Genomic DNA, 19877 nt, shown 5'->3' with positions numbered 1-19877 from the left:
AAGGATTCCGTGCATCAGTTGTACATGATGTAGTGATTCCTTGCTTCCTCACAGAACAGTGTGCCAGCACTATAATCCCGATTACATTATGGCCCCGCTGTTTAGGAAGGAAGAAGAGACTCCATGCAGCACAAGTCACTATGGTGCTCAGAGTCCTGTCCTTAAGATTTCTACTGTTCCTTTCCTCCCCTAGGCTTTTGTGATAATTTCTAAAACAGACTGATGGCACAGTGGTGGTTCCACTAAAATCCTAATAATTAGAATACTAAAAAGGTCTGTTGTAAAGATGGGGCACAGAATAATTTTTCAGTATTGGGTCTAAAAGACAACACAATGCAGTTTCATTCACAGATGTCATATTTAATTACCGGTAAAAAAACAGTAATTCTGAAAACTTTATTTTGGTTTTGTTCAGAAAGCAGAAAATAAACCGGGAGCCTGGGTGGCGTCCTGCTCTGTGATATTGCACATCGGAGGGTCTTCTTTGGTGTACAGTATTGATGTGGAGGGGACAGACCGTTCCCCTGCTATCCTTCGGTAGTGTACATCCACACACCAAGGCATTTCCCACAGTGGATAAAATAAGTTTTACAGTATATAAATAATATATATAGATTTTTTTTTTCACAAGTCATTCCAGAACTTTGGTTCAAAGTGCCAAATGTTAACATTTAGTAAAAATCAGTCTTAAGAAGAACTTCAACCCAGCAAGAGCCTCTCTGTATGGCACAGGATCTCCACATAATAAGCAGCACTATAGGCCTAGTGATGAGGACTAGGGCTGGTCAGATTTTCATAAGGCAGCATCTCGGACTTCAGGTTTCCACCTTCTTGTGGTGGCAGCAGGAGACTGCATCAGTGTTGAGGTTTAGGAAGAAATGTTGAGCAAGGCTTCTCAGACTTCACCTGTTACCTTCCTTGCACTCGACCGCTAGTGTCAACTTTCTGCGCTCCGTCACATAAATAATTTTCCTTCTGGAAAGCAGATTGTGCTCCTCCTACTTCATTCACATACATCCAGCATTTACCTTGAAGATTAGTGTCACCGTACTTAGTCCTTCTCTACTGTCCACTTGATCATAGTCTCTGGTGATCGGTATAGGAAGATAAGCTTAGCATACAACTCTTCCTCCAACTCCAGCTCTCCACGTTCCCGCACCACGTAAATGTCCTGACAAAGCTTAAGAATCTTATCTACACAGGGCAGCTCCTCAAACATTATGGAATGGGAGATCTCGCTGAAGAAACCGCGTACAAACTTGCCGATAACCAAGACGATTGAAACATACAGGCCCATTATCCTGCAGAAAACAAAAGGCGAATAGCAATTTTAAATGTCTTCTATAGCTCCAAATATATAGTAGACTGTATAGAGGCAAGCAAGATTAGGGCAGCTCTCCGGGTGATCAGCAGATACTAGACAACAGTCGCCATGCAGAAAGGAGATGTTCTCTGCTCTAACCTCTTCATGACCAAGAACAACAATTGCTAAAAGACTATGTGCAAAGTTTCTTGGTCTGAAATGACATTGTAAATGGAAATCCGTTTTATTTGAAACTTTTTTTTTTTGTGCCACAGTGTGCGTTTTCATTGGAACCTAAAAAGGACCAGCATCTACATTGTACCTTGTGAAAACAAAAAATATATATTATATTGATTTTTTTTTGTTTAAGTAATATATGGTATAGAAAAAAAAATGTACTCTCCAATGTATAGATACCAAACAGGTACTTTATCTCCATGAAAAGAAACATGAATTCCAGTTCACCTCCAGCCTTTTTGTAAATGGAAATGGCACAGCACGGCACCCACCTTGTTTGGAAAGCCAAAAGTAGCACAGAAGATGTTGTAGCCAGATGCTAAAGCAACTTAAATCTTTATTTAGTTAAATTCTCAGTGTAATTCCTTGTCTTACCAACGAGTTTCAAACGGCCAAGCCGTTCTTAGTCATGCTTTGGAATCTGTCTGGACCATCAGATTATTTCTATGCTACTTTATCATCACTATAATAGGGCTACGATTGCACTTACCCATATCCAGCTAGAAAGCCCAGGCTCGGGGGACTGACTTTGTCATTAAATATAACCATTGGAAGGATGTTGCACTCTTGCTTACAGTTTTCCATTTTGATCACCCACCACTCCACGAAGCTGCTGCTCGAGTTACCATCGCTTATTCGCTGGCGATTCAAATGCACAGTGACATTGAGGTAACTCTCCTCCTCATCTGAAAAAAAAATGATAATTAGGTTAACAAGCTGGATACAGCCTCATACATGTAATAGTTAGGTTTGCACAAGCAATTACATTTATAGATACATTTTAGGCCCCTACCACTCATTACATGGTCATGGAGGTATTTTCCTCTAGGCTCTGCCGATACCTTGATGTAGTATTAAAGGGCATTACCACCAGGATGAAGTACTGTATGCAAATTAGCCTGAGGAGCTCCAGGCTCCATTGGTGTTGATGGAGCCTGGAGCCCCTCCGGCTCATTTGCATACAGTCTCATCCTGGTGGTAGATGTCCTTTAAACAATTCCTGCAGCAGTTCGCATTTGTCATTATAAAAGACGACAGGTGCACAACTGCTGGAAAACATTTTACATTTAATGAAAATGTATTAGCTTTACATTAACAACTATACTACTTATAATGCAAACAACTCATAGCAGTCTTGAAGAGGTTTTTTGATACTGACCTATCCATTGGATAATTCCTTGATCTAGGTTCATGTCTACTAATGGTTAACAGATTGCTATAGTTTTTCCATTGCTGCAGAGGCTGGCCCAAGGAACTACAGCTGAGCTCTTATTCACTTGTGTAGAAGATGCAGCAACCTGGTATCTGGGTTTGAATACTGCCAAACTGCTCCAATTCACTTTCATAGAAGCAGCATACATGGCACGTATTATACTATGGTGGAGCCATCTGTCCCATGGATAGGTTCCACTGCAAGTTCTGATCCACATTGAACTCATATTTATGAACTATCCTGATAGGTTTCAAAAATGGCAGGGGATCAATCTTGTGTCATCCTGGTCTCAATTGTTACGGATGTAAATTATCTGGGTTCTGCAGTTGTGTGACTTCATAGTGTAGTGTAAAATAGAATTCCTGTTTCTCTCTACAAAAAATGTTTTTTTACATGAACTGGGCAAGTGTGCAGTGAAATGAGGGGCTCACCTCAGCTTCACTATACGCCATTCCCATGCATTGGGGGTCTTAAGTGAACTTAAATTACTGGCCCCAGGTTTCCTCTTCCCTCTGGTAACTCTAGAACCAGATGGCTGTAGCGTAAACAGGTTTGGAACTCTAAACCCAAGTTGAATGAAGGAACGGATGCACTGTGCCGGCAGGGAAGCTCTATGGCAGGTCCGGTGTACACTTGCACTAGAGACTGCGGTTGAACTCCAGCCACCAGCTGGGCTCCCTTTACACCCAGTTGGTGTTAGGCGAGCCAGGATTTGTGCCCAATTTAGTTGTACAAGCCCTGTTAAATCTGGCCCATGGTGTAGCTCTAGCTTTATATCCAGGGTGCAGTGATGCAGTACAATACTGGAAACCTCTAGTGTACATAGAGCTGTCATACCTGGCTGCAGCTGTTTCACTGGATTTGCCTCTGGTCCATTGGGGGCTCGTATGTACTTTGGAAACAAGTGTGAGACAGAGCTGTGGAGAAATATAAATCAACATTGAACATTTTCATTCACTTACATCACACGATCGTGACAGCACAAAATGCTCTGATAAAGTGACCACTTACACGGGGGAAACACGAGTGCCTTCTAATAGCTCCGCCAACTGCAATCGCACCTCACTTCCAGGCTCCAGGTCCTTAGTGTGTTTTTCAGATGTGTGTTCAACAGTGCCCCCTTTTGCCAAATCTCTATAATGAGCAAATTTTATTATACAAGTAATATCCATATTCCCACCACTAACAACAGTATTGCTGACAGCAATAATCTCAGTACACAAAGCCTTAAAGGGTTACTATTAATAATAATAAACTTTGTAATAGGTTTTAATAAAGAAAATGTCTGTGTAACCTTAGGGTTAGAACCTTAGAGATCTTTCATATTGGTGTTTTTTTCCACATAACTTATTTTTTTTAATACAGCCATTTTGGCTTATGGACACATACAGATTGGTTCTCTCTTCCTGGCTTCAGTGGCTATTCACTGATGCTTTACTGACCCATTCTTTTCAATGGGCTTTTTACACAGTTTTTTCCACTGATTCAATGTTGTCAGTGAACACAAAAAAAGGTCAAGTTCTAAAAATTATTTTCCACCGATCAGTGGAAAAAACCTGAAATGTGAAAAAGCCCATTGGAATGAATGCTTCAGGAAGGAATCAGTGAAAATTCACTGAAGCCCGAAAGAAAACCAATCTGCAAGTGTCCATAAGTCTAAATGGTTTAAAAAAAATCACTGATGTGGAAAAAATACTAATGTGAATCTGCCCTTACTCCTTGCTTTTCTCCTTACAGACCTCTTATCTAATGAAATAATCTCTAGGTATGTTTAGAGTTAATCTTGAGCCTCTTCTCCGTATCTGTATGAGGTGAACAGGCTTGAAAAGGCTTTTAGATACACTGTTCACAACAGGAGAAAGAAGAAGCAGAAAAGGTACTTTCATTCATTGTGACAACAATGAGATCCTGAGAAATTATTTTTAAAGTGAAAATAAATACTAGTGGATTGTAAGAGGTAGATACAAAACTATATTCAATGAGGAAGGACTAACATGGTGTTATTACTGTACTCTATCCATGAAATGTCTTACCTCTGGAAGTCCCAGGTAAATCGAAGAGTAATAGCCGATGATCCATTCTCGAGCTCCCTCCTCATCTGCTCTCTGCTCGGAGGACTGATTCCCCATACAGAGCCAGAGTTCCCCTCTATTTGTGCAGTCACTATGTCCTCATAGCTGTATAAGGTAATGAACTGCATGGCCGTCTGAAACATTATGAGAGAAGATAACTTGTTACAGATACATTTATGACCACGTGGTTTTATGTATGTATAATGTTGCAAAAAAAAAAAAAAAAAGGTTTACGCAATAAAGTCTTTGAAAACCCCTCCAATGGGCAGTTGTTGGCTCATTTTTTATTTAAGTGGATATGGTGAATAAAAAGGACATGGCCTATATTGCATTGCAAAATAAATACATTTAACCCCTTAAGGACGCAGCCACTTTATAACTTAAAGGGGTAATCCCATCTGGGCATTTACATTTAATTGGATTCATTTGCTAAATGTAAACATTTCTTCAATTGGATGTTATTAAAAAAAAATGTTTCTGTGTGAAGATACCGCATTTTTCGGACTATAAGACGGTCCTTACTATAGGATGCACCCCAGATTAAGGCTTCCAAAAAAAGGAAAAATATATTTTACACCAATTAAAATATCCCTGTTGGTCGCACTAAAGCACAGCACGCACATACATACATTTGCACATACAGCTCAGCTACACACACAGAACCACACACACAGCTCAGCTACACACACAGAACCACACACGCAGCTCAGCTACACACACAGAACCACACACGCAGCTCAGCTACACACACTTCCCTCATTCCCCTTCTTCATACCCTGTCGCAGCGCAGCATGGCAGTATAAGACCTGTGGTGATGTAAGGGTTAGGAGGGTCTGGCAGTACTGGATCCTCCTGACCTCCGGTCTATAAGATGCAGGGACTTTTTAGCAAGATTTTTTCTTGCTAAAAAGTGCGTCTTATAGTCCAAAAAATACGGTAATTTCTCATAAATGTAGCCATGTTATCCCTTAGAAACCAGATAGCTTCCTCGGCCACCCCTGCTGGAGGGATTGCACAAAGAAACAAAAAGTTTCTGAATATGAAATGTCTGGGAGTTACTGCATGTCCCATATCCGTCCTGTGGTAACGATTGTTGAATCCAGGAGGTCAGGCAGAGCTCAATGGTGCATGTCTGGCCACTGCTACCAAAATGTGAGGTGGTCGTGTCCGAACTTTTGAACACTTACTTATCAAAGCGATTCTGAGATAGTTTTTTCCCCCAAATGTTGTACTTCATTATAGTGGTAAATGTTGGCGTTTATTTACCAAAAAAAAAAAATCATGAATTTTTTGAAAAATTTGCCATTTTTGAAATCATCGTGTTTTCAGGCAGATCGTTTTATCACCTAAATAAGTTGCTCAACATTTCCCACATTTTCATAATTTTTGAAATGTCTGGATAATTAATTTTGATGTCACGCGGATTACAAATCAAATATCGATTTTCAGAATTTACTATTTTGGGGATGAATACTGTTTTTAATGCTAAATATTTAAAATTTCATTAAAACTCCCTATACAGACGGTCCCCTACTTAAGAACACCTGACTTACATACGACCCCTGGTTACAAACGGACCTCTGGATATTGGTAATTTACTGTACTTTAGTCCTAGGCTACAATAAACAGCTATAACAGTTATCAAATGTGTCTGTAATTAAGCTTTAGTATTAGTCCTGGTTCTTAATGACAATCCAACATTTTTAAAATCCAATTGTCACAGAGACCAAAAAATTTTTGACTGGGGTTACAAACTCAACTTAAGAACAAACCTACAGAACCTATCCTGTATGTATCTGCCTGTATAATCAACCCATTTTCAAATTTGCCCCCCTCAAACTATCAGAAACAGTTTTTAGGAAGACTGTTAACCCCTTGAGATCTTCATAGTAATTAAATCAAAATGGAGGTGAAATTTAGAATGGTCAAATTTTGTCGGTTATACGTTCATTTAGCCCTAAAATTTACACATTTCCAAAGGATAAAAAGAGAAAACTCAGGAGAAATTGTATAACTAATTTTAAGATGAGTACAGAGACCCCCACATGTGGCCGTTACTGGTTTTATATGCACACAGCAAGGCAGAGAAGGGAAGGAGCGCCCTGCAGCTGCCAGGATTTTAGTTTTCTCATTGGCCTTTTTTGTAGGCTATACAATTTTAGCCTTTTTGTTATTGGGGCCATGTGATGGTGTTTTTTATAAACTTTTTTTTTTTGAGGTCAAGAGTAGAAAAGCATCAATTCTGTACCTTTTTTGCTGTTCACCGTTTAGCCTAATAATCATGTTATCTTTATTCTATGGGTCGATACGATTACAGGGATACCATACATGAATATTTTTTCTTATGTTTTACTAAATTTGCCAAATAAAACCCTAATGTGGGGAAAACCGGTAATTACTCACCGGTAATTGTGTTTCCTTGAACCACGACAGCACCCAACCAGAGAGAGGGATCCGCCTCCAGGGACAGGAAACCCAGACTTCAAATTTTGCGGTACGCCCCACCTCCTTCAGTGGATTACAGAGACTGTATGGGACTTAATGTTCTCGATTAATTCTGACCACCGTGTCATTCAGTATCACTTTCAATGAGAGTATCTCACACCTCTGTGACACACACATAACACTGAACACCCAAGTGTGAAAAGAATTTACAAGGGAGGGAATACCCAGGGTGCTGTCGTGGTTCAAGGAAACACAATTACCGGTGAGTAATTACCGGTTTCCCCCTCTCACCACGACAGCACCCAACCAGAGAGAATAACATAGATGAAATCTTTAGGGAGGGATAACCGAAGAAAGAACCCTTTGCCCAAAGGAAAGTTCCTGTGCACCTGCTACATTTAGCCTATAGTGCCTATAGAAAGTGTGTGGAGAAGACCAGGTGGCATCCTGGCAAATCTGATTAACCGACACTTCTCTAAATTCTGCCCATGAGGAAGAAACTGCTCTAGTGGAATGGGCTTTTAGACCTTCTGGTATCGGCTGACCGGCTGCTACATAAGCGGAGCTAATGCCTTGCCTAATCCATCTAGCTATAACTACCGCTGAGGCCTTCTGCCCCCTATTCTTGCCACCAAAAAGAACAAAAAGACTATCAGATTTTCTCCAATCTTTAGTCCTATCCAAATATAGCTCAATGGCCCTTTTAACATCTAATTTGTTAAACTCCCTTTCCCTATCCGTAGAAGGGTTACTGCAGAAGGATGGGAGCCTGATCTCCTGGGATCTATGGAATCTAGAGACTACCTTTGGTAAAAAGGCCGGGTCTGTCATCAGAACTACTCTGTCATCCAAGATCTTGAGAAAAGGCGCTCTACATGATAGAGAAGATATCTCTCCCACCCTACGGGCTGAAGTGATTGCTACCAAAAATACAACTTTAATGGTCAACCATTTTAGTGAACAAGACTCCAGGGGCTCAAAGGGATCTCTTATCAGATAATTTAATACCAGAGTGAGGTCCCAGGGGGGCACCGTACATCTCCTAAAGGGGGTCATACGAGATGCCGCCTTTATGAACCGAGATATCCAGGGATGAGAGGCTAAAGGGGACTCAAACAGGGAGCTAAGGGCAGAGATCTGAACTTTAAGGGTGGCAGGTTTTAGGCCCTTATCTAATCCTGCTTGCAGGAAATCTAATATCTTAGCTATATTTGGATGAGCTAAGTCTATGTTATCTGGAGAACAAAAATCTGAGAATACTCTCCAGACCCTAAAATAGATCCTAGAGGTAACTACCTTTCTGCTCCTCTGCAGGGTTGTAATTACCTTGTCCGAGAGGCCTTTTCCCCTCAAGATGCGCCTCTCAAATTCCAGGCCGTCAGATGGAGGTTCGCAATCTGCGGGTGGAATACTGGGCCCTGGGAGAGGAGATCGTGACTCTCTGGGAGGATCCAAGGGTCTGATATCGATAGATCTCTCAGTACTGAGAACCATGCCCTCCTGGGCCAGAAGGGGGCTATAAGAATAACTCTGGCCTGGTCTTGTCGTATCTTCTTCAGAACCCTCGGGAGAATAGACAGGGGTGGAAATGCATAGGCTAGGCTGAAGTTCCACTTGATTGAGAAGGCATCCAAACTTAAGGATTGGTCCCTCGGGTCTAGGGAGCAGAAGAGCCTGACCTGTCTGTTCTTTCTTGTGGCGAATAAATCTACCTCTGGTTGACCCCAGAGTCTGGTTATCTTGGAGAACACCCTCCGATTCAGGGACCACTCTCCCTGACGTAAGAGATGACAGCTTAGGAAGTCTGCCTGCAGATTGTCCTTGCCCCTTATATGAACCGCCGATATTGATCTTAGATTGGCTTCCGCCAGGTCTAGAATCTGATGCGAGAGGTTCATTAAGGACCCGCTTCGGGTACCCCCCTGGCGATTCACGAACGCCACCGCTGTGACATTGTCCGAGGCAATCTTCAGGTCTGTCCCCCGAATCATCGGCAGAGCCCGTCTGATTGCCTGCAGGATGGCTTCTAATTCTCTGTAATTTGAGGACTTCTTCCTGGATTCCGCGTTCCATGCCCCCTGGAACAAGAGTCCCCTGACCTGAGCTCCCCAACCCGTAGAGCTCGCATCCGTAATCATGGATAGGGGGTTCTCCTCTCTCCAAGGCCTGCCTGCCTGGAGGTTCTCTTCTCTTAGCCACCATCTCAGGGAATCCAGGATCTGTTGGGGAAGTGTAATCCTCTGGTCCAAGGAGGACTGGTCCCCCCTCCAGTTTTCCAACATGAAGAGCTGTAAGGGCCTTGCGTGATACATCGCCCAGAGCACCGCTGGAATTGCCGCTGTAAAGAGACCCAGAGTCCTCATAATGTGCCTTATGGTAGGGGATGGCTGTCTGTACAGCTTTTCCACTGAGGCTACAATCTTCACCACCTTGTCCTGAGGAAGAAAAGATTTCTGCTGAGTGGAATCTAATGTGATGCCGAGAAATATCTTTGATCTGGCCGGAGTAAGGGAGGACTTCTTCAAATTTATCATCCAGCCCAGGCGATGTAGGATCTTCATCACCACCCTTATGAAGGTCTGCAACTTCTCTGCCGAACCTGCGATCAGCAGGAAGTCGTCTAGATATGGCACAAAGGTGCCCTGATATCTTCGTATGTAGGCTCCCACTTCTGATATTAGTTTTGTGAAAACTCTCGGTGCTATCGCCACTCCAAAGGGTAGAGCTCTGAATTGGAGGTGCTCTATCTTGCCCTCCATCATCACCGCCACTCTCAGGAATCTCTGACTGTCCGGATGAATAGGGACGTGGTAATATGCATCCGCTAAGTCTATGGAAGCCTGAAAGAGCAGGTTTACGGTTGACTTTATCGATTCCATCTTGAATTTTTCCACCTGTAGGTAGCAGTTTAGTGGTCTTAAATTTATAATGGTCCGGAATGTGCCATCCGGTTTCTTTATAAGGAACAGGGTTGAATAAAATCCTGTCCCTCGATCCTGCAGTGGCACCCGCCGTAGCACCTCCTTTCTCAGTAAGGATCTTACTTCGGTCTCCAGAGCCTGTCTTTCTGCTCTTCCGGCCACTGAGGTTATCTTGAAACGCTGTGGGGGAGGGGATAGAAAAGGTAATTTTAGGCCATCTTGTATGATCCCCAAAATCCATTTGCTCCCTGAAATCTTGCTCCACTCCTCCTTGAACAGGGAGAGCCTTCCCCCCACAGGACCCCTGGCGTCATTGCTGACCGGGACGTTTACTGGAATCCTGAGGCCGGGAAAACATGAATCCCTTAGACCTCCTAGAGGGTCGCCACCCCTCTTTCTTGTCTCCGGATCTCTGAGGAGATCTAAATCGCCTTGAGGGGCGAAAAAACTTCCTCTCTTGAGGCCTTGTACTAGGAAAACCTCTCTTCCTGTCAGCTGCCTTTTCCAAGATGTTGTCTAGTGCAGACCCAAACAAGAATTCCCCCTCACAGGGAATACTACACAGATGACTTTTAGATGGAAGGTCACCTGTCCAGTTTTTCAGCCATAAGGCCCTTCTGGCAGAATTAGATAAGGCTACCGATCTTGCTGATAACCTTAAGGCGTCCACCGAGGCATCGGCTAAGAAGGCAGAGGCTTTCTGTGCAGTGGTAACCTCCGAGATAAGATGTGACCTGGATGCACCAGCCTTAATCTTCTCCTCCAGCTGGGAAAGCCAAACAAAAAGAGACCTAGAGACGCATGTAGCCGCGACGTTGGTTTGAATGCGCCCGCTGCTGCCTCCCAGGAACGCCTTAAGAAGCCATCTGCCTTTTTATCCATAGGATCTTTAAGCACACCTGAATCCTCAACTGGAAGCGCACTCTTTCTAGACACTTTAGAAACGGCAACATCTACCTTCGGCGCCTTGTCCCAAATCTCTGTCTCCTTCTCAGGAAAGGGATACTTCCGCTTCATAGCTCTAGGGATAAAAACCTTCTTGTCCGCTTTGCGCCATTCTGCCTGGATAAGGGAGGAAATATTCTCATGGATAGGAAAAACCTTTCTCTTCTTTTCTCCTAGACCCTGGAACATAACGTCTGTTACAGAGCGTTCTTCCTTTTCATCTTCTAACTCCATAGTTGATCTTACTAATTTCACCAGATGATCAATATCCTCTATAGGAAACAGGGGTCTGCCTGACCTGTCCTCCTCTTCTGACTCAGATGATTCTCCCGAACTAGGGCCAGAATCTTCAAGCTGCCTGGAAGTGCCTGGGGAATTCTCTGACCTGAGGGATCTCCTTATTTCTTGCACAGAACTACGTACTTCCTGCTGGATTAGCATACGCATGGATTCAAACAAGGTCGACTGCTCCTGTGCTAACAGGCGCTGAACACACTGGTCACAGTTAGGTTTTAAATAAGAGTCAGGCAGATTATCTCCACAGATTCTACATGCATGATGCTTAGACTTTACAGTGGCTTTCCCCTTACGAGATTCTTCCCTCTAAAATAAGAATCACATAAGACATCATCAGAACCAGTTTAAAGGCATGGTAAGGCCACACTCACCAATCAGCGGACTATCCCCCTACTCAAACTTTACCGTAGCGGTGTCCACCGACTCTCTACCACCTTCATTAGAACTCATCTTATTCAGTGGTGAGGATACAGCTCCGTTTCATCCACGACTGGAGCAACTCCTGTGGCTGGCTGTGGGTGCTAGAAACAACACACAGGACTCCTGTGTGGGATCTCCTTTTAAAATTCCCGCCTCTGACGTCATCTCCCATGTGGACGCTGGGCGGCGCGTCACTTCCGGTCCTCACCGGAAGTGGAGTCGGCGCCATTTTGGAGAAGACCACCGCGGGGAGGAAGAAGCCAGCGCTCAGCCGCCCTTCCACACACGCCTCCACTCCGGATCGGAGGCGTGCCGGAGTCCGCCCGCACCCACAGACTGCGCTGCACCTCGCAGCATTCACCTCTCCACCGCCGCCGAGTGACCACCCTCCGGTAAGCCTCGGCGGGGGACCTGTGCAGCCACCTGGGGGTACCTGGGACTCCCATTCCCCCCTTTCACCGCGACTCCTGAGCCTCACCGAGACTCACTGGATCCCCCGTCAGGGACAGGAAACCACTGAAGGAGGTGGGGCGTACCGCAGAATTTGAAGTCTGGGTTTCCTGTCCCTGGAGGCGGATCCCTCTCTCTGGTTGGGTGCTGTCGTGGTGAGAGGGGGAAAAGCTAACATTTTTGCATCACAGTCTTCCAAGTGCCATAATATTTTTACTTTTTTGGCTACACAGCCGGTTGATGGTTTGTTTTTTGTGGGACATATTGTACTTTAAAAACTCCAGAATGATACTGCTGCACTCTTTTTATTGCATTTTTTTTTTTAAATAGGTAAAAATCATAATTTTGGGGTTTTTAACGTTATTTTTTTACACCGTTCATTGTACTGGTTCGATAATTATTTAGTTTTATTCTGTGGGTTTTTACAGAAGCGGTGATACTATATATGTGGGGTTTGTGTAACGATTTAGACTTTTTTTGTGCATTATTTGTCTCTTTATATGTTTTGGGGCTTATGGGCATTGTGTACACAGCAATGTCTATACTATATGCAGCTGCTGTAGAAGCACTGATTCTATATACTACAGAATTATAGAATCAGTGCTACTACAGCATCTGTGTATACAGTATGCATAATGCCCAGGCTGGTTGTACACTGTAGCAATTACACTATCCATATCCATTCACATTATTGAGTGACTTTAGAAGTTTCCTAGATATATTATATATCTTTAAAATGAAATACTGGGTATAAAAAGTAGAGAAAAAATATGCAAACTAGCTTCTTGGTGGACTGGGAGAGGGTCTGTTTCTTCTGGTGTAACAAGTCTACCTTTCATATACCTTTTTTATGGGAGATGGTGCACCAAAAGCCCTGCCTCCAGTGCACAGAGACCATCATTTGCATAAAATGTCTACAAAGAGCCTTACAGTGTGCTGGTTCTTCTTGGGTGTCATTTAGGACCAGGCAGAATCCCTTTAAAGGGAACATCGCTGCACAAGGTCTCTCCAGAGGTTTCAGACACTAGTACAGGCATTCATGAGACATAGTGCTCTGAGATATTGTGTACCTGCTGTCTGTACTGGATACTTACCGGCTGCCTATCGAATTCACTGGTTAGCTGCTCATATTCTTGGGGAGAGAAGGGTTGGATGGATTGTTGCTGAGCACTCATAGTGAACAGAGGCTGAAGGAATAAGCGGACAATGGAAATAGTGAGGTTCAGTATTATAAATGTTTAGTAATAAAACAGAGGATGAAAGAAGTAAACCCAATACTTCATGATACATCAGACACTTGATAAACAGAAATTTCACTTTTTGCTGGCTGCTAACAGATTTGTAGAATCTTTGCATACACCGGCCTGGCCTACCTACCTCATAGCCTCCCAGCTTGAAGGTTACAGTCACATCAATAGGATGGTTGACAACTCCTACAACAGAGCGCACCAAAGACATGAAGAGCAGAGGAAACCAAATGATGCAGATGAGGAAGACAATGATGAGACCACCCATGCCGTACTTCACCATCTTCTTTTTCTTCTGCCCTTTAGGTTGTGGGTATTTCTAAGTAGATAAATTGACAGTTACTTCTACATGTGCGCAACAGAAATGTAATAAGAGTTTAGTTTCAGTTCATTAAGATTCAGAGGACAAAGATATTGTTGGAAGTTGTTGGCAGAGCAGGGAATAAATTGTAGTGTTAGCATTTTGCAATAAATAAGTGGGGTTTGGGTTGCAATTTGTGCCCTCAGTCTCTAAAAGGTTTGCCATCAACGATATAGAGGTATCCAAAAGTGGGTTTACCCAGTTATAAGGATGCAATAGTAAAAAGCATTTTCCAACATGAAAAATATACTATTGCATATAATTGCTTTATGCACAGATTATTTTGTAAGTGAGAAGATCTACAACGGATCTAAGGTTAGTACTACTAAGGTTGCCGGATTTATATCCTAGCATTTTCTTTTCAGTATATACTCGAGTATAAGCCTGAAGTACCCAATTTTAACACAAAAAACTGGGAAAACCTAGTGCCTCGAGTATAAGCCTAGGATGGGAAATGCATTGGTCACAGCCTCCAGCTAGTATATAGCTATTCAACCCCCTGCCCCCAGTATATAGGCAGCCAGCTCATGTCCCCCATATAGCTTTCTAGCCCATGTCCATATTATATAGCCAGCTCATGGTACAAGTATATATCCTGCCAGTATATCCCCCCCCCCCAAGTATATATCCTGCCAGCACATTTCCCCCCCCCAGTATACATCCTGCCAGCACATTACCCCCCCCCCCCCCAGTATACATCCTTCCAGCAGATTCCCCCCAAGTATACATCCTTCCAGCAGATGCCCCCCAGTATATAGCCAGTCACTTTATGCCCCCTAGTATATAGCCGGCGCTCGCCTCCAGTATGCCTAGCACAAAAAAAAACCCTCAATACTCACCTTTCCAACTCCCTCTGCAGGTCTTCTTCTTCAAAGATGATGGCGGCAGGTCATTGGTCCTTGTGAGCAGACTGCACACACAGTATAATGTCAGCTGCCTGTGTTGCCATGACACGGGACCTGTCATTGCCAGCGCACAAACTGTCAGTCGGTGGCCGACGCCATGGTGTGTGGCGTCAATTTCCAAAAGGACCTGTGACCGTCCGCCAACAGCAATAAAAAGGAGGACCAGCGGGGGTATTAGGAAGGTGAGTTTTAAGTTCTAGTTTTTTTTAAAGACATGAGTACAAGGCGGCTTAAGCTACATACACACGGCGGGCACATGGCAGTGCCAGGGAGAGCGCAACTCACCCCCTCTCCTCTCCATAGGAATATATGGCGCACGATGCCGTGTTCCGGAGAAAGATAGGACATGTCTGGCACCATACCGCTCCCGTTGGGCGCCGTGCGCCCATTGCTATCTATGGGGGACGTTTATCGGCCGTATATATACACCCCCAATCGGGAGTGTGTAAGTAGCCTTATACAGTAATCAGCAACCTGCAAATGTTTATTGCAAGCTGTCAGGGGCACAGTCAGGAGTTTAGACCAGAATTATACATACAGCCAATCTGACTAATGCAATGGAAGGCACCTTACAAGATTAAAAAAAAATCTTTTTAGAAGCTAAGCTAGGAAAGAGTAATGCTAGGCTGCTTATGACTCAATAGCAGAACCTGCACAGGCATGAGTAATGACGCTTATGTCTCACTTTATCAATGTTAAAAGGACATCTTCCACCAGGATAAGGATTGTAAACCAAGCACACTTACATGCTGGCCTGGTGATAGATGTCCTTTGTATTCAAGTTTAGTCTTAGAGTCCACAGTTGGGGATCCATCTATGATCTGTAAAGGATTAGTCTTGGTGGAATCCAGTTTCAATGGATCAATGTTATTGTCAGATTTTATTCCTACCTTTTCAGTCTCACGACTGCATTTTATAATAAAGATATTGGCATAAATGTCCTCCACGCACATCCAGTTGGATAAAGAGAGGGTGGTATCGGTCCACACCCAATCCATGACTGCCCGCAGCTCAACCAAGAAGGGGACCAGACGGAATCTATTACAGAGAGCAGATTATTAACTGTCAGTCAGCACCATCACTACAATGAGTACCTCTACATTTTACACCTTAGAAATGCCTCACCCCTGGAAGAGGAATAGGTTAACATGGTTGTATTTCTTGGTAAGGAAGTTGCCTAGAATGCGGGTTGGATAGCCACAGCGGATCTGATAAGCAGACAGGGCAAAGTATATGCATTTCACAAAATACCACAACTGTGCAACTGTGTTCTGACTGAACATCCTGGAAAGTAAGGGAATAATATGTTAATATCCAATGTGTTTGGATGATTCACAGCTTGTGCGCCATATGGAATTTCCTCACCTTTCAGTAACTGCTGGTAGGATAAAAAACATCCAGATATGAATGCCAATGACCAGGATCACCTGGAAGATCAGCTTCCCAAGAACAGTTTTCCGAAGGTACAATGCTCGATCTATCACCATAGTAGAGAACTGGATCAGAAGCATAACAAGGAAGGCCTCAGGAACCTGATCATCGGACAGTGATGATGTTATATCTGCAGCTGCTGAATGTTTCTTGAGAGGACAAAAAGAATGCAATAAGTTACCAAGTCTCTATTCATTCCCGTGTAAGGATTATAATGAATGTGTATTCACTTACTCCAAATGCCCAGAACCCAAAGACTATAATAACAAAGTCCACCACATCAGCAAGGAACATGAGAGCATAGACATCAGTGGCCGCTCTGTATTTTGTATGAAGGATATCATGGAAGAAACCTTTCACTGGTTTATACACTCCTTGCACCCTACAAAAGGAACAAAGTTACAGCAAATCAAACCTTCCTTTAAGTGGGTTGGTGATGATAAAGAATTTTTGGTCAAATAGCAGGGGTAGCTCTAAAGATTCTTAAATGTACTCAGGATAACAAAACAACACATTCTCTAATTTAATGTTATTAACAAAAATACAGCATTTCACCATATAATTCCAACCCGTCTATCAGTCCAGTTGAACACAATTTTGGTTGCCCCTTGATCAGACTCTGGATCTTGTGAATTTAGGGTCGGCAGACATCTTGCTCTTCTGTCCCGATGCTGCACTCTAGTTGTTCTCTGCTCTCTCCCACTAGCCCTCACCCTTACATGCCGGCAGGAAATCAGTGTGTGTGTGCGTGTGTGCTGGTCCTGGCATGGGAGGAGAGTAAAGCTGCAGACAGATAAGATCTTAATCCAGGGGTGGGGGAGGCACAGCAGATCTCGCAGTATATGTTATAGGTGAGATATAGCAGAGTTCTGTATGTTATGGATCTCATCATCTCCATCTCTAAGCAGTCTCATATCCATTTTTCTACTTGTCAGATAATAGTACAATGTTCAGAAGCTAAATGAAAGTGTATATAAACTTTGTACCCTGGTAATCTAACAACATTGTCAGCACACTATCTCACAGCACTAGACGGCTCATGAAGTGTCTTGCTTAGAGAGTTCCCAACTACACTGTGGAATCTTACTTTACAATTTTACTCAGTTTTATCTCTTTATATGTAGAGGCTGCAGTAATGAAGTCACGTCAATGTGACCAGTGCAATCCAATGTTGGACAGACATATTGGGGCAGATTTATCAAGCAGTCTGAAAGTCTGAATATTTCCAGTTGCCCATGGCAACCAATCACAGCTCTGCTTTCATTTCACCAGTGCTCATGAATATTTTAAAGGGGAGCTGTGATTGGTTGCCATGGGCAATTGGAAATATTCTGACTTTCAGACTGCTTGATAAATCTGCCCCTATGTGCCATCAACAAAGTGGATGCAATCTCTGCAGCATCTGCTTACAAACACCATGGAGAAGGAGGCAAGTATTACATCTTATGTAGTTTTAGAGCTGAGCTACTATTGGCCCCAAAATCCTTAAAGGGGTTGTCCGAGTTTAAAAAAATATATATATATATGTGGCCGGGAGCAGGCTGCCTAAAATAATAAAGCTGTACTTACCTTCCGGTGCCCTCCGGTATCCAGCGCTGCTGTCGCTCCGGTCCGGGCGCCATGTAAACAAACATGGCCGCCGGAGCAGCGCTGCATTCAGCTTCCGGCATATATTTTTTTTTCAAAACTCGGACAACCCCTTTAATCCTTTACAAACTAGATGTAGAAATATTTACTGCAAAAGAAAAATAGTTGCAGCTTCATGCAATAACAGTGTGGAACTAGTGGGAAAACTGAGCACTGCAACTTTCTTTTACTGCACTACAATTACATGGGTGGACATACACAGGTAGAGGGATGTGTTTTGTTATTCAGAGCCTCACTACCCACCTAATTGGATCATACACAGGTTACATTTTTAATAGAATAGTTGATAACTTGCCAATAGGTGATGTTCCATTCACACATGACTACTAGAACCACCACCAATCATAGATATGGGGGTCTTGTGTTCCGAATATGGAGAAGCAGGTTGCACAGGCACCTAATCACTCAACTATCAGACAATTTCCCAAAGACAAATGTAGCCGCAATGAACCGCTGCCCCTTGTCCTTTCTTTTATGTACAGAGAACTTGGTTAGAGATCATCACCTATGCCCAGAGCCTGCTGACCACAGGGGTTTTAGCAGTCAGATCCCATGATCAGCAAGTCATCACCAATCCTATGAATAGGCGATAAATGTGTTCCAACAAATAATCCACACTTTTCTCAACCTGAACATACGTTTGCAGATAATGTATATATTTTAGTCTTAAAAGGCAGCAGATACTTACATACGGATAAAGAAGTTCTCAACCTTCACCCCCACCATCTTCATTCTCACTGCTGCTGGTTTCTTTTTTTTCTTTTCGGAATCTCGCTGCTTCTCCTTTGAAAGATCTAGAACAAAATTAGATATAGGGACAATATTAGTGCCCACCAGATTCAAATCTGAATTAATTCTGTTATCTCCGACATTTTGAACTACCGTATATAGAAATGCTCATGTAAAACCCGCCAGTTTACACTTATGGCCTTGGAACCATTTATACCAATAAAAGTATTGTAGTCCAAATGTTCTTTATATGGGTACAACAAAATATATACAATTTTTATGTTCATCAATACTAATTACAACCAATGTAAACACAAACCACCCATATGAAAACTGTCCTAAGATCCACACCTTTGTCAGAATCGCTTGTCTGCGACTCTCCTCTCTTACGTCGACGCAACAATGAGCTGGTGCTACCCTTGGGATCTGGATCTTCTGATAACTTGATTTCAGTCTCACTTTCCTTCTTTTCTATCTGAGGTTTTGCTACAGGTTCTAAGTCCTTCCTATCCCATAATCCATAACTCTGAAAAAGAACAGAATATGTAATGTTGGTGACCAAATAATTAAAAAAGCACAACATGTGCGGTTTTGTCATAGCCGTTTCTGGCACCAGGCAGGGGAAGGGTGACCACTATATACAGGCTACATACAATTGAGGGACTGTAGTGTGATGCAGCTAATGTACTAGAGTTGGTGTGGGCTGCAAATCAACCATGTGTTATACACACAAATTACCAGATGCACACCTGATAGAGGAAGTAGGGTTAGGGCAACTGTACATGGTTACTGCTAATCGCCAGGTTAAAAGTACAGGTCACAAGCCATTTTCGGTAACTACAGGCAGCCAGGGCTTTTATTGTACTGTGACCCTCATGAAAATATGTTCATGACAACCCCCGTACCATGAGTAGTGATCGATGGAAGAAAAGCGTCAGAAGTTGGATAAGATCATATTTGATGTAGGAGTCGCTCTTTTCTAGTCCGAGGATGCGAGGAGGGAAAAATGGCTTTCCATCATAGCGAAAAAGTACTGTATCACTATTCCATGGGAAGAAACCAAACTGACAGAGGTATTTAATCACCACCATTATCTGTAGAAAGAAGAGTAAGACAAGGTTAAGGTTGTGTGCATTAGAAAACGTGAACATTTAACGCCGTATATAAATTTGACATTACTGTTGGCTACATGATCCAGTAATCTCTGGAAAATTATTTCTACAGTAAGAAAGGGACAAGGAACTGAAATTCTGT

At 43.0% G+C, this 19877-nt stretch overlaps 1 protein-coding gene across 2 annotated transcripts in view; it reads right to left on the bottom strand.

Moving 5' to 3' along the window:
* Positions 1-339: 339 nt before the first annotated feature.
* The window catches only part of PIEZO1 (piezo type mechanosensitive ion channel component 1 (Er blood group)), a 135608-nt gene continuing 116070 nt past the window's right edge, over positions 340-19877 (bottom strand). For both annotated transcript variants that reach the window (XM_072117469.1, XM_072117470.1), the window contains exons 38-51: positions 19529-19717; positions 18975-19149; positions 18583-18688; positions 16482-16629; positions 16182-16396; positions 15942-16100; positions 15707-15854; positions 13681-13869; positions 13398-13490; positions 4787-4959; positions 3765-3887; positions 3591-3670; positions 2031-2226; positions 340-1301 (exon numbers count right to left, since the gene is read on the bottom strand). In XM_072117469.1, coding sequence (XP_071973570.1) covers positions 1052-1301; positions 2031-2226; positions 3591-3670; positions 3765-3887; positions 4787-4959; positions 13398-13490; positions 13681-13869; positions 15707-15854; positions 15942-16100; positions 16182-16396; positions 16482-16629; positions 18583-18688; positions 18975-19149; positions 19529-19717 — 2244 coding nt within the window. In that variant the 3' untranslated portion in view covers positions 340-1051. The remainder of the gene's footprint in view (positions 1302-2030; positions 2227-3590; positions 3671-3764; positions 3888-4786; positions 4960-13397; positions 13491-13680; positions 13870-15706; positions 15855-15941; positions 16101-16181; positions 16397-16481; positions 16630-18582; positions 18689-18974; positions 19150-19528; positions 19718-19877) is intronic.

This window comes from Engystomops pustulosus, chromosome 7 (assembly GCF_040894005.1).
Source record: "Engystomops pustulosus chromosome 7, aEngPut4.maternal, whole genome shotgun sequence".
In the NCBI taxonomy this organism is placed as follows: domain Eukaryota; kingdom Metazoa; phylum Chordata; class Amphibia; order Anura; family Leptodactylidae; genus Engystomops; species Engystomops pustulosus.
The sequence above is the reverse complement of the archived record's forward strand: the minus strand, read 5'-3'. Positions and strand labels throughout refer to the sequence as shown.